An 18,016-nucleotide genomic window follows, 5' to 3' on the forward strand; every position below is an offset into this window, starting at 1 on the left:
CGTGTCCGATGACAAGCTCTTTGACGTTCCCTTTTAACGTCCGAAAGTAGCCTTTCCCGCCTCCCCCCGCCGACGCCGGACACCTCCGCGTCCCCCCCCCCCCCCGTGCGAAAATGCGACCGGGGGACGAGTTGCCAAAAACCAAAAGCTTTTGTTATCAAAAACGCGCCCAAAAATCACTCCCGCGCCAAGACCCGTTGCACCCCTCCTACGTCTTTTTTTGAGTGGTGCATTGACACCATCTCGCGCTCTTGGAAGGGGGTTTTTCCCGCTGGGTGCCATATTTGGGGTCGCCATCCTATGGTTAAGTTGATAATACCACGATAACGTCCGGGTACGGTGAAGTTTGTATCCGGATGGCGTTGTTGGATATTCCGAGTAAGCCCCCTTTTTGAACACACCGATAGAGAGAGAGTGGTTCGCCGTATCAAGGCCGCCTATTTTGTGGACTGGTCAATGGAAACGTTTTAAGGCGATGGCTGGTCAAGATTTCTAGCCCTTCGACGCTTCACGCCTGGATGGAACCTTCTATCCTGTCTGAGGATCGTCACCCCCCGCGAGCACTTGAGACTGCCGTTATCGGGGTGCATCGGATTGAACTTTGCTGGTGACCGGTTTTACGGGGCGCACTTGGCTTAGTTGTTATTTTTGAAGCGTTTTTTAAGTTTGAACGGCGCGTTCCCTTATTTTAAAGGCGGTCGAACTTCGGGATGGGTTTTTGACACGTTCAAATTATGCCGCTCGCTTCTCTTTCGGAAGATTTTCTACCTCTTTTGAGATACGTTTTAAGTGCGGTTGAATTACTGGCTTTTAAGTTCCCTTGGATTTTACATAAGTATGCTACTTGTACGATTGGTTTATAAAAGTAATACAATTTCACGTATGGTTATTGCAAAAGTCCGAACTTACAAAATTTTAGTTATTGAATTTTTTGAGAATTTCAGTCTTCTTTGTGGAGAATTTTCGTCTTTATTTGTGGAGAATTTCCGTCTTATTTATTACTTAATTTCCGTCTTATTTATTACTTAATTTCCGTCTTATTTATTACTTAATTTCCGCCTTATTTATTACTTAATTTTAATCTTTTTGTGGAGAATTTCCGTCTTATTTGTGGAGAATTTCACTCTTATTTGTGGAGGATTTCACTCTTATTTGTGGAGGATTTCACTCTTATTTGTGGAGGATTTCACTCTTATTTGTGGAGGATTTCACTCTTATTTGTGGAGGATTTCAGTCTTATTTGTGGAGGATTTCACTCTTATTTGTGGAGAATTTCAGACTTATTTGTGGAGGATTTCCGTCTTATTCATTACTTAATTTCAGACTTGTTTGTGGACAATTTCAGTCTTATTTGTGGAGGATTTCACTCTTATTTGTGGAGAATTTCAGACTTATTTGTGGAGGATTTCCGTCTTATTCATTACTTAATTTCAGACTTGTTTGTGGAGAATTTCAGTCTTATTTCTTCTTATTTTGGAGGATTTCAGTCTTATTTGTGGAGAATTTCCGTTATATTCATAATATAATTTCAGTCTTATTTGTGGAGAATTTCCGTTATATTCATAACATAATTTCAGTCTTATTTGTAAGTTTCTGACGATCCGGAAGTCTTAGATATAACTAAATTAAAAATGGCTTATTCCAACAATTAAAATTGTAATATTTCTCAGGAAAGTCTCAACTTGCATTAAATAAGAACAACGTTGTCATTTCAATTTAGGATAAATATTTCAAACCTAAGACGAAAACCTTTATTGGTGCGTTGACTGTTTCGTGAATTATTAGTCGGAGAATTTAGTATTCAACAATTGGAAATAGGCAAATAAATAGTTCAACGTAAGCCTGAAGAAAGTGCGAAACGATCGAGAACAACCCCGCGCCGACGAAGCGGAAGTCCCGACGCGGAGGTGGCCAAGAGCGAAGCCAGGACGACGCGGTCCGCCTCCGGAGCCTCCTCGGCTCCGTTTGCGTCTTGATCCTGGCGCGTCTCCGTCTTTTATATTCGGCGAGAGCGCTTTGATCGAGCGGCGGCGATCCTACCCCTTCCTTGGCGCGTATACTCACCCGAAATCCAGCCCTTTCGGGTCGAAGAAGCCTCGCCAAAGAGCCATTGATTTCGGCGAAGAGACGCGATTGGTCGGAGCCCCTTCTCGCCTTCCAGCACCGCGAGCATCCGTCCGGGCAACACCTCCTATTACGTTCTCATCTCTTCGCAGCGCCATCCCACCTTGGCCCGAACTAGGAGGAAAAGTTGCCACGCAAACAGATCGATGACAGCCCGCAACCTCGGCTAAACTTGACGGATAAATCTCCGCGACTCTTTCTTCTTTCGCACCCCTCGGCCATCGCCCCCCCCCCTCCCTCCGTGGTGCCCCCCCTGTTGAAAGGCGTCTGCCCACTCTGCCTCCGGGATGGAATCAATTTGGTAGGACGTACTCCTTCGATCCTTTCGCGGGACCTTTAAGAAGATGCCAGCGTCTCCATCCGGACGGTGCTCCAATGAGGGCAGGGCCCCAGTGAGGGCCGGGCCCCTTTCAGTCGATGGGACGCTTATTTTTTAGCCCCTGAAATCTCCATTCCGAACTCCTCCTACCAGAAACCCCCCTCCTGATTCCGGTACGCACCGTCGTTGTTTCGCTAAAAGTTCCCGCTGAATACTTATAACGCGCTGGAATGTAATCATTGATTACTGCCGTGGAAAACCTCGCTCTCATTTTTATTTTTTGGATCCGCCTTCGAGTTGACAGCGCGGACGAAGTCGGCGACGGAGTGAAGTCTGCCCTTACGACGATTGGTACGTGACGACGCCGAAGACGACGGAATGGAAGGGATGTTTTTACCCCGAAGAAGTTGCCGCGCCAATGATCTGTGACGTAATCTCTGGTTTTTGTCCGAGATGGATAGGCTTAAGCGCGGAGACGATCGCTTCTGTAGACAACGAGATAGCGCTTTCTTTTCCTTCATTGAATTTTCTTCTTCTTTTCGTATTTCGGAGATGCGCGACCACCGTAATCAAGTAAAACCAGCCAGCCCGGAGATTCCCCCATTGTTCCATTTTTGGAAGCGCCACCTTTTCAGTTTCGCCTTTTGACGTTCTGACAGTAGCGCTGATAAACAACTTTCCGACCCGAATTCTTCCGAGATTTGAGTTGTTTTAAAAGCGAACACGGCGGAGCGTTTTGTGGATTCCGAAGACATTTTGAGATAGTTCGCTATAAACGAATTACGATCGAACTTCGCCACCCAATGCTTCGATGGTTTGGCTCATATTAGGTTTTTGCATAGACCATTATATTTTTCTCAAACAAAAAGGATTCCACTTTCTTTAAAATTCCTACGAGAGCCAGAAATAGTCGACAGTTTTTTGAAGGCGATTTAGTCCGATATGGTTCGGAGATAAGTTTGTCGAAAAATTTAAACTCAATTCGACTTATACGCCGACTATTTCTGGTCTGTAGCGATAATGAATGTTTTACTTTATTTTGGTCCCTTGGTGGGGGAAAAAGGGGGAACTGATTTAAATGAATTTTTTTGGGTAACTGGAATATCAAGGTAGCTCCCAGTTCTTGCATGGGAATGCACTTATAATGTCCGGGCAAGTTTCCGATTTGTAGAATCTGAGACTTGTGCTCTCTTGTTTCATTGCAGACTTTCACTCTCGTAGCAATGTAAACCAGAGAGCATCGGCGAGCGAGGCCGCCTACAGGGCCGAGCAGAGAAGACGCGCCTACAGGCAGTGAGTGCATATCTCCTTTAAACCAAAACAAACTTCAACAATGAACGGAAACACCCACTTCCCTCCACCCCATCTCCGTTACTCTTCTTTTGTTTTTTGAAAATGTGATCAAACCCAACCTCTTCACGCATCACACGCACTTGTTCCCCGCAAATGGCCGACCACCCCAAATTGTACTCTGATCGTGATCACGTGATCGGGAGACATTTTCGTCGGGCAGCGAGGTGCGTACCGGCGGGGCCCCTCACGGAAAATGGGCGACCGTAGCGTGGGCGCTTTGATCCAACTCGTGAGGTTCAGTTCACGGATCGTTGGAGTGATCGTCGGCTCGCGCATGCGCATTTTGGTTCTCCGATGACGTTGCAAAGTTCGACCAATCCCAAATCAAATAAATATCTGGCGGAAGCCGCCCTTTGCACCGTTCAATAAAGTCTATATCCGCTCCTTCTTAGCCTATTCCACCTCCGCCAGATCTATAATATAACGAGCGGAGTGCACTGTCTTGGACGGGGAGGGCAGTCGCCCCAGCCCCCCGCTTACGCATTCTAGTCTTCGCCCCCGTGGTCCCCCCCCCCCGCGCGACTGGAACCCCGAGCCCCGGTCGCGGATTAAGCTGCACAAGAGGTTTTATAGATCAGCAGGGTCCCCATGTGGTTTCGATTCTCATATTGATCATATCTTTTCCTTCTCTCTCTCTGGCTCAACCAAATTAGGTCAATTTTCACTCTTCCCTTTTCCGACTCTCCGTAAAAAGTTCGATTCTTTTGCCGAGACCCGCCCCTGAAGCCCCGCTTCTTGGTAAAGCGAGGTAGCCTCGACAACAACTCCAAGCGGAAGACTTTAGTTCCGGGTTGAAAGCTGCTTTTAATTCGATTTTCAAAATCTTGAATAATTTAAATGACGCGTTTAAACGCAACGGTTTCTCGAAACTTTGTCTTTGAGACTTCAATTTATTTAATTATTAAGAACCTTTTCTTTGATGGTAACGCGTTTATATTACTGTAACTCCAATAGTATATTAAATATAAACGGATAAATTAACCGCCAAAATTTCAATTAACCGTAAAAAAATCGATTTACAGTTTGTTTATCGATAATGTTCGCGACTTTTATACGATTGAATATGCAACAAATAAGTTTTTATTTGGATAATTTTCGGATAAGGATATAAAAGAAATGAAACAGGTATATTTTTAGTCGGCAGAGAGTCAACCTTTAAAGTTCGGCCAACCCTAACTACCCTAGGACATTTCGACTGTTGCTTCAAAATTCAAAGAGGGGTTTATACAACTTTTTGGGGAGCAATAAACGATACCTACAAAGTTGTGGAAACTGTGGTTCATTTAAATAAAAGGAATATTTTTCAGCATTGAAAGTTACTTTATACTCCTTTTAAATTTAATTTAATAATTTCTTGAATAAAACCAGCTCCTAATCAAGTACTCGATAACCCGACTCATTAAATATAGTACTCGAGGTTATTTTTTAGTTACTCGACTCGAATAAGAGAAAGTTTCCCCTTAATCAAGTACTCGATTACTCGACTCGACTTCAATATTACTCGACTCGAATACTCGATGAAAAAAATTGATACTTGATAACCGACTCGATTGCCTAAAACTACTAACTGCACAGCCACCGTCGCTACAGGGGTATAATTACAATGGTATTTTGAAAATTCAGTGAAAGTTGAGAAGGTACGTGTAGGGCTCGGCGTTCGGATAGAAAATTTTCCGTTAATTTCTTTTATATCCATATTCGAAAATTATCCGAATAAAAACTTATTTGTTGCGTATTAAATCGTATAATAGTCGTTAATATTATCCATAAATAAACAGTTAAACGATTTTTTATGATTAATTGAAATTTAAGCGGTTAATTTATCCGTTTCCCCGAGCTCTATGTTCGTGTTTCGAGCGAATAAAATTAGTAGTAAAAGAAGGTGAATACTTCTATCTAATATTATATCATATACTTTTGGTCGTACTAAAAGTGGAGTGGTAGAACATAAAATAAAAGTTAGTTCTAGTAAGGAAAAACTCCCCGTATGACCCGAGGAGTTTTTGGGAACTTAGCGGGGATTATAAAAACATTTGCTCAGATTTTTTCTGAATCTCTCCTATATGGTATATAATCATACTTATGTAAGCCACGGTGAAGATGATCCATTTACTTATGCTAATAACGCGCGGTCATTTTTTTTCACACTGGTGATAATAACTGCGAGCACCGATTGGCCGTGCATTTAGAAATCTTATTTAAATGAACGGTAGATTTTATTTTTATAAGCGTTTCTAAAAACATTCGTTGGAATTCCTAATTATGTAAATGAACGCGTTAATTTGACTGATAGTGGATTTGTTTTAGCCCATATTTACTAATCACCTCGTAATAATTAAAAACAATAATTTGTTTCTAATTATCTAAAAATAGCCAAACGTTCATATTTTTAAAAATATTTGTTAATAAATTATCCAGTTAATAAACTATTTTTATAAATGGTCAGTAATTATAGGTATAATTTAGTCAGTTTCGATGTTAATGAAAAACTAATAAATTTTGGGATCCGGTGATTCAAAATTAAATACATTTTTGTTATACGGTAATTCAAAATTAGATACATTTTTGGGATCCGATAACTAAAAATTAAATACTTTTTTGGGATACGATAACTAAAAATTAAATACTTTTTTGGGATACGATAATTCAAATTGAAATACATTTTTGGGACCTTATAATTAAATACTTAATAAACTTTGGGATCCGGTGATTCAATATTAAATAAATTTTGGTATCCGGTAATTCAAAATTAAATTCCTTTTTGGTATCCAATAATTCAAATTTAAATACTTTTTTGGGATCCGATAATTAAAATTGAAATACATTTTTGGGACCTTATAATTAAATACTTAATAAATTTTGGGATCCGGTGATTCAAAATTAAATACATATTTGGTATACGGTAATTCAAAATTAGATACATTTTTGGGATCCGATATCTAAAAATTAAATACATTTTTGGAATGCGATAATTTAAATTTAAATACATTTTTGGGACCTTATAAATAAATATTAAATAAATTTTGGTATCCGGTAATTCAATATTAAATAAATTTTGGTATCCGGTAATTCAATATTAAATAAATTTTGGTATCCGTTAATACAAAATTAAATTCCTTTTTGGTATCCAATAGTTCAAATTTAAATACATTTTTGGGATCCGATAATTCAAATTTAACATTTTTGGGACCTTATAATTAAATATTAAGGGGGAAGACTACAGTGGCCATTGTCTAGTTTCGCGCTATTTCAAGCTGAACTCTTTTAATTTTGTATCTTAACTTATAAAATTAATATTTAAGTGTAGAACAGCCTCTTGTTTAGGGCTTAAAATAATTTTGACAATTTTAAATTTAAAAGTAATTAAGTTATTACGTTTTAATTCGGACCCCCGGAGCTAAACAAGTTGGACAAGCAACCAAACTAACCTTTAGTTAGGACCTTATATCTCGTTAACTATTAATATTAAAATTATCAAAATTATTTTAAGCACTAAAGGAAGGTTCAGCCTAATAAGAAAAATATAATTCAATTAGTAATGGTTAAAACAGAAACGTTCAGCTAGAACGAAAAAGAGGCTTTTTCTGTGTTCTTCCCCCTCAAATACATTTTGGTATCCGGTAATTCAAAATTAAATACATTTTTGAGATCCGGTAATTCAAAATTAAATACATTTTTGAGATCCGGTAATTCAAAATTAAATACATTTTTGAGATCCGGTAATTTAAAATTAAATACATTTTTGAGATCCGGTAATTCAAAATTAAATACATTTTTGAGATCCGGTAATTCAAAATTAAATACATTTTTGAGATCCGGTAATTCAAAATTAAATACATTTTTGAGATCCGGTAATTCAAAATTAAATACATTTTTGAGATCCGGTAATTCAAAATTAAATACATTTTTGAGATCCGGTAATTCGAAATTAAATACATTTTTGAGATCCGGTAATTCGAAATTAAATACATTTTTGAGATCCGGTAATTCAAAATTAAATACATTTTTGAGATCCGGTAATTCAAAATTAAATACATTTTTGAGATCCGGTAATTCAAAATTAAATACATTTTTGAGATCCGGTAATTCAAAATTAAATACATTTTTGAGATCCGGTAATTCAAAATTAAATTCATTTTTGGTATCTGATAATTCAAAATTAAATTCATTTTTGGTATCTGATAATTCAAATTTAATTAAATTTTAGGTAAAAATAGTTCAAATCAATATTTCAGTTTGGTTAGCATTGTTCTCTATTTTATTCCCATTTGATAATATTGTTCACATCAAATGCTCTTTTTTCTCCTAGTTATTTTCCAAATTTCAATTCAATTAATTTGAAATAATTCTTTATAAATATTATAAAGACAAAATAACGCCTCTATACAGCAAGTTTCGAGACAAATTCTCGAACAAAATAACCCCCGGAGCGAGGCCCCTTTCTTCGGAAAGCGAAAATGATGATGCCTTCGTCTTTTGAGCGGAGGGAGTTTTTCCTTATTCCGAAATTATACGCTAAATTTGCATCGGAAGCTGGGCGATAGTACGGCAGGTAAGCCCGGTATCGTTTAGCGTATTTGATCCCCTTCTCAAATTGAATGGCCCTAGGTGAGGGACGCAAACGAAGTGTTCTCAAGAGGGGCCCACACACAATCAACGGAATCTCGCCCCTTTCTCTAATTAATAATTCGATTTCGTCAACTTAAAGGAAATCTCAAGAATGCCTTCACGACCTTCTCCCAACGTTTTTACCTAAACACCCTAGCTTCCCGTGAAATTATCTCCATCTTGAATATTCTCTTCTGCCATTTTCACGCTTGCTTTAACTTAGTTGAGAAAGACGTTACCCTACATTAAAATCATCCTAACTTGAAAACCAAACTTTCATTTCCAATTTAAAGTTTTAAAAATCTATAATAAAATATAGGGACCAGGTTGAAATTAGAGTGTATAGAAAATGATTAAACTTGGGTGATGATAAAGTTATAACTACAATGTTTTTAGATTCTGCTAACGATAAAGTTACAATTACTATGTTTTAAACTCGGCTAAAGTGAAAGTTAGAACTACAATGTTTTTAGATTCTGGTAACGATAAAATTAGAACTACATTGTTTTTAGATTCTGGTAACGATAAAGTTAGAACTACAATGTTTTTAGATTCTGGTAACGATAAAGTTAGAACTACAATGTTTTTAGTTACAATTACTATGGTAACTCGGTAACGATGTTCTTTCTGAAGAAATATATTAAAATACAATGTTCTACCATTTCATTAGAAATAATTTCTTATTTAACCTCCCTTTTTTCTAAACTAAGTGAAATTTAATTAAATCATCTATTGAATTTATATCTTTAAAGTTTTACTTAGGCGAAATATTTTATGTAACTATAGATTTGTTCAGGGTTCGTACATGACCTGGAAAACCTGGAAAAGTCAGGGAATTTGAAAATGTTTTCAAAAGGTCAGGAAAAGTCAGGGAATTTGGAAAATGTTTCCAAAAGGTCAGGGAGAAGTCAGGGAATTTGAAAATGTTTTCAAAAGGTCAGGGAGAAGTCAGGGAATTTGAAAATGGTCCCAAAAAGTAAAGGAATTTTAAAATGACCCCAAAAAAATCAGGCAAATAAATTCTTTTTCAAGATTCTTACCTCAAACCATTCGTTTATTCTACGAAAATGGTCAGGGAAAATTTGGCAATTTGGTCAGGGAAAACCTGGAATTGTCCAGGAATCTAATTCCGGAAATTTTGTACGAACCTTGTTGTTGAAAGAGTTTATTTACAAAGTGAAAATTAATTAAACTCCTAGTAATAATGGGTAAATAGTCAACGCTTTTAAAAGAACCGAATTATAATTGAAAAACAGTTGTCAGAATGGGAACTGCGGTAGGATAAACCCAAACCTGGGCGTCCTAGTCAACTGGTACCTTATAACGCTAACTAACCCTAAAGAATGACCCTAGCCCGTGGCTTCCCCTTCGCTATCGGGTAAGTCAGGAAACCCGGCGCTCTAGAAGGAAGGCCGTTGCGAAAGTTGGCACTCGGGAGCAGATGGTCGCTGGGATGAGCGAGAGAGAGAGGAATCATAACCAATAAATAAACCTTTGATTCGGCGAAACTAAATAAATGAGGAGCCCGAAGGCGTTGCGCGCTCCACGATTCATCATCGCTTTCGACACGGTGATAAAACGCGATGCACCCAAAATTGAAATAGTTGGCTTCGTACAAAGCCTCAACAACGTTGATGGAAAATTTTCTTCTCTCGCAGTGAACGGGGAATTACTTATTTTCAACCTTTTTTTGGTTGCTGGAACTACTTCTTTTTGGGGGGGCTATTTGGAAGGGGTTAAACGCAACTATTAATCGACTTTTTCAACTTAATTGTTTTCTCACTACTCCGAAAGTATTTGCAATTGAACGTCAGTTTACTTTTTGATCTCATCCATTAGACTATTTATTTTAAGTTAAATATGTTTATTTTCATACAATTGTTTTGTACCGTTGTTTTTCAATTGCGTGCCCGCCCCTCCCGAACCAAAAGATACAGCGATAAAATAACATTTAATTTGGTGTTTTCTAAATCACTTACAACAGGAATCCATACCTCTACTTGGAATGCTTATCGCGACAATTTTCGTCTCGATGTGGCTGACGGTTTTTTGTTAACTTAACAAACAACAGCGTGAGAGGGAAGCACGCGCAAAGGGGATTATTTATCTCGTAGGCGGGGCCAAAGCCGTCAGAGTGATCTTACCATACACGATACGCCAGGATAAGCATTCCAAGTAAAGGTGTGGATTCTTGCTTACAAGGTAAATTTTTACCCAACGAGAAAAATACCATTTAATTTGGTGTCTCCTAAATCACTTACAAGAAGGTCAATTTTTAGTTAATTACTTAAAGTGGCCTACGTGAATATAGCGTAGGGTTTTTGGTCAAATGCCCGGCACCTCAATTAATACGTCATCGATGTAATCAACTGACAAGAGAATGCCCACGCTAGTCGTTATAGATAAAATTGCGAAATATATAAATTGACGAACACTAATCTATAATGAGTCGGCCTTGCGGTGGTTTTTGTCGCGTTGGTTTGTGGGTAAAATATAAAAGTTTTGTTTATTTTGAATAATTACTATTTAGTTCCGACATTGGGCGATAGGTGACGTGTGATTACCAGGTATATTTGGCTACATTTTTAGCTTTCAAAATTGTACATTTATGCTTCGTCCATAAAATCTAACCATCAACTTATTTCATAAAATACTCCATACGTTTACAAAAGTGTGTTTGTTTAATTATTACTTAGAACCATTTAAAATATGGCGTGGGATTATTGTGGACATAAGACATAAGGGAGAGAAACGACTAAACGTAGCAATGGTTCCCAATTTCATTGGCTACGGATTACGTCACCTTTTCCAGGTTCTTCAAAATTCGCGAAAAGGTTAGCAGTATTGGGTTACAAGAGGACCTTTAACCCGTGAAAAATGGGACCCGTTGTTACGCGTAGGATATTTTTGTTCAGTAATCAGTAATGATATGGACCATATTCTTCCTACGCATTGTGACCCGGCCACCAGAATTAATGGCTTTAAAAGTCGCTTGATGACTTAGGCCTAAGGTGGTTCCTTGGGTATTATTAGCCTAGCTGATTATTATTATTATTATTATTTATCTAATATTCGCGACTGAAACGAGTCTAGGTGGAGTAGCTGCGCTAGCTTCTCCGAGGTAGCACCTATGATCTAGCGTCTGATATAGACAAATTTAAGGGTCATAAGAAAGTTTTTTCTTAAATAAACATTAAAATATAAGCAAACGGTGCAAAAATTATATTAAAATGCAAGTATCATTATTTATAAAGTCAAATTTACGATGAGGAAAAACTAATTGGTGAATCTTAAAATTCATTTGGCACGTGAAAATACGCCGGCATGTTAGGGTATAAAAGCGGGTAAATAAGCCTGCTATACCTCACAATGTAAAGGTACTGTCACGCGCAAAAACGTAATTTTGAAATCGGGCAATAGCCGCTACTTATCTAGGTTTCAATGGGGTACCAAAGGTGGCGTAGCGATAGTTTTCGGTCGCGAATATTTTTACGTTGACCCTCACCGTCACGACATTTTACTCTAGACAGTGAAAACCATTGGCGTCGCCAGGATTTCGAAATTGGTGGTGCCATAAGCCGTGGTCAGGGCAGTGCCGTAGCGAGGATATTTGGCACCCGGAGCAAAACACACAAATTGGTGATCCCCTCCCCCCCTCACTACGCCTCTGGGTCAGGGTTGTCTCATTTAGGGAGATGGGGGGTGGAAACCACCAAAAAATGAAAGTTGAAAATTCTTCCCAAAAAAAATAAACTTTTTGTTAAATGAATAAGAAAGGTCAATAGAGTTTGGCCAAATCAAGGAAATTTTAGGTGGGGCTTCAGAAATGTTTCGGGTGGCTCAAGCACCGCCTAAAATACCCTAGTGATGCCACTGGTGAAAAGCAGCCTTAACAGTATTTCTTGTGTTGTTAATTTTCCAGAAAAATCAAAAATCAAAATATTAATAACGTTTTAAGGGTTTTTAATGTTTTTAACTTTTTATCGATATGAAATGTCTAATAACAGTAAACATACTACAAAACATTAATAGCGTTACATTGTTAATCAGCTTAAACTAGTCTAGAAGTTTAGTTTTACTTTTAGATTCGAAAAAATGAGGCGAAAATGCCGCTTTATTTCAATTTCGAAACAATATATTAGACTAATCATGGAATGGGACCTTTTTTTTTCGGAAAAATACGAAACATTTTCTCGGTCATTTTCCGGAACATTTTCCGACTTACAACACTAAGTATTTCTAAGCAAACTAAAATCGAAACTAACCAATCTAACTGTATATTTGTTTCTGTTTTCTCTTTTTTTCGTTCTTGTCTCTTCGTGCCGATGCGTGTGGTGCGTTGGGCCGCGCTGGTGGTGCAGCGTGCAAACGGAAAGAAGAGCAGTCGGTGGCGGTGTCGGCGGCGGCGTCCCAGCAAAAGAATTCCAGTACGCCCAAGAAACCTCGTCTTGTTTTTACCGACCTGCAGCGGCGTACGCTACAGGCTATTTTTAAGGAGACGAAGCGGCCCTCGAAGGAGATGCAGATCACCATCTCTCAGCAGCTAGGCCTCGAGCTCAGCACAGTCGGAAACTTCTTTATGAACGCCCGCCGACGTTCGCAGGACAAATGGCAAGACGAAGACAAGAGCGGCAAAGGATCAGCGCAGGGCGGATCGTCCAACACGGTGGTCAGCGCGTCCTAACCGGACCAACTTCCTCCCCCCTCCCCACCCCCTCAACGAGTATCTGTATCTCTCAAACAAACAAACAAAAAACCAACCAACCTAACCTCGCCGCTGGTGGACGAACCGCACTAATAAACAACTACAAACAAACAACATTGTCGTCGCGGAAGTTAAAAAAAAAGGTCTCGATTTTTGCGTTCATAAACAAAAACCGCTTTAAGAAAAAAAAACCAATTAGGCTGATAACAAAATAGTGTACAGATAAACAAAATACGTTTTTAGAGGACCGATAATATAATATAGTTTATATTGATATAATTAAAAAAACAATGTGGAAATGGGGGATTGAATTATATGAAACCAAAACTTGCGTCTTCGGATTTCATCGAAGAGAAGTAAAAAATACGGAAGTGGTCGTGTATTTGTAATAATAAGAAACTTTGTATTATAAAGAGAAACCGTTGCAAGATGTCACCGGATCTCGACAACATTTGGTGGTGTTATATATTGACCCCACTCATCGGTACTTCATAATTTGAAAATAAAATAAAATAAAGACAATGAAGTATCAGCACATCAATTATAAAACGCGAATTAATTAATTGTTAATTAATTGAAACGTGTATGTGAACAAAAATGAGTCAAACAAACAATTTGCCAGAGCGCACTGTAGCACCTTCTACTTCCCCAAAATATCCTGTAATAAAACTTTACCGCGGTGGTTTCGTTTCTGATTCTGCACTTCTGTGTCAAAAAAAAATCTAACCATTCATAACTTAAAAAAAATGATCAAGGAATCCCCCCCAAAATGTTTACTAATTTAATACTTTCTTCCCTAAATCTAAATATATATATAAAAACAGAAAAGTATCCACATAATTTATTTGTATATCTCTATTTCACCGCGCGAAATTAAAACCAATATAAATATAAAAAGAAAATTTAAAAGTACATGATTTAGAATTAGGACAAATGGTACTATAATGGTACTTGTAGAGTTTTTGTGTATACATTGTGTGTACCAGAGGTAAAACAAACTTCACAAAGAACGGTTTATTTCGTTTAATTATCGCCACTTTTCCCCCAAAAATAAAACGCGAAGTTTTTCAAGAATTATATGAGTTTTTGGAAATGATTCGAATGGTATAAAACACGCTAAGAAAATCCTCCCAGTAGAGTTTATACTGCAGAAATACATTGTAATACGAACTTTTGGTGGGAAAACGTATAAAAAGTTGTGGTTTTTTGAGAGAGTAAAAGTAAACATTCCTTAAATGTAGGGAGTACATAATGGTACAAGAGAGACTTACCAAAAACAAAATCAGGCAATTTTAACAAATGGCTCAATAGTTATACAAGTTTTTATTTTAAACTGTTTTTTTCTTATTAAAAAAGTTCCAGATGGTTAGAAATATATAAATATATATTCTGGAACTTAGGCCTATTTCTAAATAGATGAAAATGAAAATATTTGATGCGAATCTCAAGATTGGAGACAGTCACCTCCACCCGTAACAAAATAAAAATGACGAAAAGGCTCTTAAATATCATTTTTCAATTCATTCATTCGTATATTAACTTATTAATATTTTTATTAAAATCTGAAGCACCTGATTGTACTTAATTACAACCACGTTTTAATTTCATTAATTTAACAGTATTTTACATTTTTATTGATTTTTATATTTAAAAAGGTCTTTCAAAAAACATTCCAACATTTTTTTTACATTAAGTCATTATTATTAATGTTGAAACTTAATTTATTAATTGTTAATTTAAAGTCCCACAATGTAAATATGGTTAATATATTTCATTATTTTATACCTAATTTATTTGTAAAATGTAGGTGTACATACGATGCCTGAAACTTAAGTTTTTTAAGACATTCCATTTGCCATATTTTGTATTTTTTTAACTAGTTGGTGATATATACTTAATTTTAAATTGAATTGTACCGTCTAGTCGACCATAATTCCGTTAGTTTCGTTCACTTTCTATTGACTGGAATAATTTAGTAAAAGTATTTTTTTCTAGTCATTTTGTTATTAAGTTCAATGCCAAATATTTTGGTAAACGTTAACTAGTCGTTTAATTTGTGATACCCTTACTGCCATATTTTAAACTTAAAATCATCACTATCTATAACTTGGAAGTCATAGATTTTGTCTATGGAAAACATTTGAATTATTATTTGCTACTAAAAATTAATAAAAAATTAAATTGAGTTAATTATAGTTCATATTCTAACGACAAATATATAAAAACACTTTATATTAATTACTCTTTTATCAGTAAAATCAAATTACGTTTAAAAAGTAAATTCGTAAACATTTAAATTAAATGGCATTTAAAAACCAAATTTATTCATAGACAAATATTGCGGAAAAAACTACAAAATATTTTTGTTAGTTTAATTAGAATTTTTTTATTGGTCGACTATCCATTGTTTCTTAAAAAATGTCTTAATTTATTAATTTCGCTTATAAAATTATAATTAAGATGAGTTGCGGCCTGAGTTAGTCAATTGAGACTTTTAAAATCCAAAATGAAGAGCAAATTCGTCTTTGTATATTGTTTGTATAATACGAGATGAGAACGGGACGCTTAAATACTCCTTATTGTTAAAAACTCACAAAAGCAATACCTTTATACTCTAGATTAAATGAAAGAAGTTTTTGAAATATTCGAAGCTATAGTATGTCTTATTCTTTCCGCGATAGTTTCGTTTCGTCACTAGAGTTTCAAGAACGTTTACCTGACCTACCGCAAAGGTGGTAGTTTTTGCGGTAGTGGTAGTTTCAACGGTATTTAACAAAACGAAACTTTACCAGCTGTTTCTGTTTCCTTTATATAGTAGAACAAATTCTGAGGTTTCCTTGTAAATATCAATGGTCCGCTTCGAAGCTAGTTTTAAAAGATTTATTTCTTTTTTGTTGACCAATTGAACTGATTGACTAATATTCAATTTTTACATTTTGTATTATACAAAAACAACCCCGCTTGTAATTTTTATTCAACCTTAACGAATTAATTGAATAATTTTCATCTCACTATCGAAACGAAATTAACTAAATTAAATGTTACTATTATAGTACTAGCTAACATAGTGCTAATTTTTTTTCACTTTGTTGAAGTTGTAATTATATTTTTAATTTTAATTTTAATTTTGTTTTTATTTTAATATTTGAAAATATTGAAAAACCACGAACCATTTTTTCCTCATTTCAATTGGTCAATTATAAAAATTACCGAGTGACGTAGAAAATTAAAACTACTTAGGAATATTTTGAAAACAAAAAACAAGGAGCACACTATAATCTTCGTCAAGTGATATTTCATTTCCAAAAAAAATATTTAAATAAGCATTTCTTAATTTTGAAAAATAAAAACAATGTACAAAGTGAAATTTTGAAAGATACCATGATTTTCACGTTCTTTGGTGCAGGATTTTTTCGTAGAATAATAAAAGATGAATAAAAAAATACTTGAAAGAATTTAATATTTATTTTTTAGAGACATAAAAATTAAAAAAAATCTGACAAATGTGTTGGAATTTGTAAAAAACGATGAAAAAAATACCCGTGATTCTAAAACAAACTGACACTAGGGTGCGTCATAATCGGTTGTTGTATTTTTATTGAACCATGACTATAATAAACAGAAGAAACAAACATAAAAAAGAGTTCGTTGTCAGCAGTAAATTTAGGCCCAAAAAAATCATCGACGTAAATAATTACGTCTATAAACACAAAACCCCTATGCATTTTACGGTAATTGATATATTATCGTTCATAATACAGTGTTAAATAAGAAAAACAAACGTAATAAAAAACAGCTTAGTATAATAGTATAAAAATCTTAAAACAAACGCGAAAGATGATTTGGTTTGTGGCCTCGATCAGATTTGAATTAACAAGACGCTAGTTTATTTTCAACGTGCTTTTAATATAACCAAGCATTCCCATAGAAGACCGCTTACTATCCAAAAACAAATTCGCATTATAAAAAAAACTAGCGGACGAATTTTCATTTTGGGTTACTTGAGAAAATATTATTTTTCCAATTTACTTTTGTAGAATTGTTTAGTTTGTTTATATACGTGTACATTTCAATGAAAAGAAAATGATGAAAAACCAATTAAAGTATGAACTCTCTCATGGTATACTATTGGTATTTCTTATTTTTAAACATACACACAATTACTTAGTTACCCCTGGCTGGCGTCTTCTCCCTGAACACCAGAGCAAATTGATTTTTTTTAACTTAAATACTTTGTAAAATATTATACCAAGAATGTATTGAAGTTACTAAGAATATTTCAGCCTAGCATTAACCCCTGGTACCATCCTCACAGCTTTTGTGGAGAAAGTTCGTCTGCATTTAAGGGGCATACAAGGTCATACCAAATAGCAAACTTGAATGGGAAAGCAGACGAATTTAAGCTACAAAGGCTGCGAGAATGGGAATCAGAATCCTGTAGTCCAATATTCTTTGTCACTTCAATACATTCTTGATTATACTAATAATTAATTCTATAAGCTATGCTCCACCCGGGTGTAAAGTGGACAAAATAAAGACTAATTAATTAACTATTCCTTAGAACAGGAAATTATATAGTTAAAGCAACTGTCGGCTCTATCATTGCCACCTACATTGTGATTAGGCCCAGTAGCGGCGCTAAGGTTTTTTCACAGGTGGGCTAATTATTTTGTGGCCCTTAGCTTGAACCTTGGATCGACTATATTTCGCAAAAGTGGTGGAATCGAAAAAACCCAAAATTTTCCAGGAAGCGAGAAGAGCACCGTCGATTTATTGTTGCGGCTCTCTTCGCGTTTTCTGGACCCCCTACTGGCCTTGTATCCGACCTGGAGGGGACACGTCACACGTGCATGCCTGGGATATTTCCCTAAATTCCCATAAGCCCCTTTCTTTTCAACTTTCTCTCA

The 18,016-nt window shown here is 36.1% G+C and overlaps 1 protein-coding gene across 1 annotated transcript in view; it reads left to right on the forward strand.

Moving 5' to 3' along the window:
* The window catches only part of onecut (homeobox protein onecut), a 116,313-nt gene extending 102,552 nt beyond the window's left edge, over window positions 1–13,761 (forward strand). The window contains exon 5 of the mRNA XM_090160066.1: window positions 12,766–13,761. Within this exon, the coding sequence (XP_090016192.1) occupies window positions 12,766–13,088 (323 nt within the window). The 3' untranslated portion in view covers window positions 13,089–13,761. The remainder of the gene's footprint in view (window positions 1–12,765) is intronic.
* Window positions 13,762–18,016: the final 4,255 nt, after the last annotated feature.

Source organism: Leiobunum rupestre, chromosome 10, assembly GCF_980474605.1.
Source record: "Leiobunum rupestre chromosome 10, qqLeiRupe1.1.hap1, whole genome shotgun sequence".
NCBI lineage: Eukaryota > Metazoa > Arthropoda > Arachnida > Opiliones > Sclerosomatidae > Leiobunum > Leiobunum rupestre.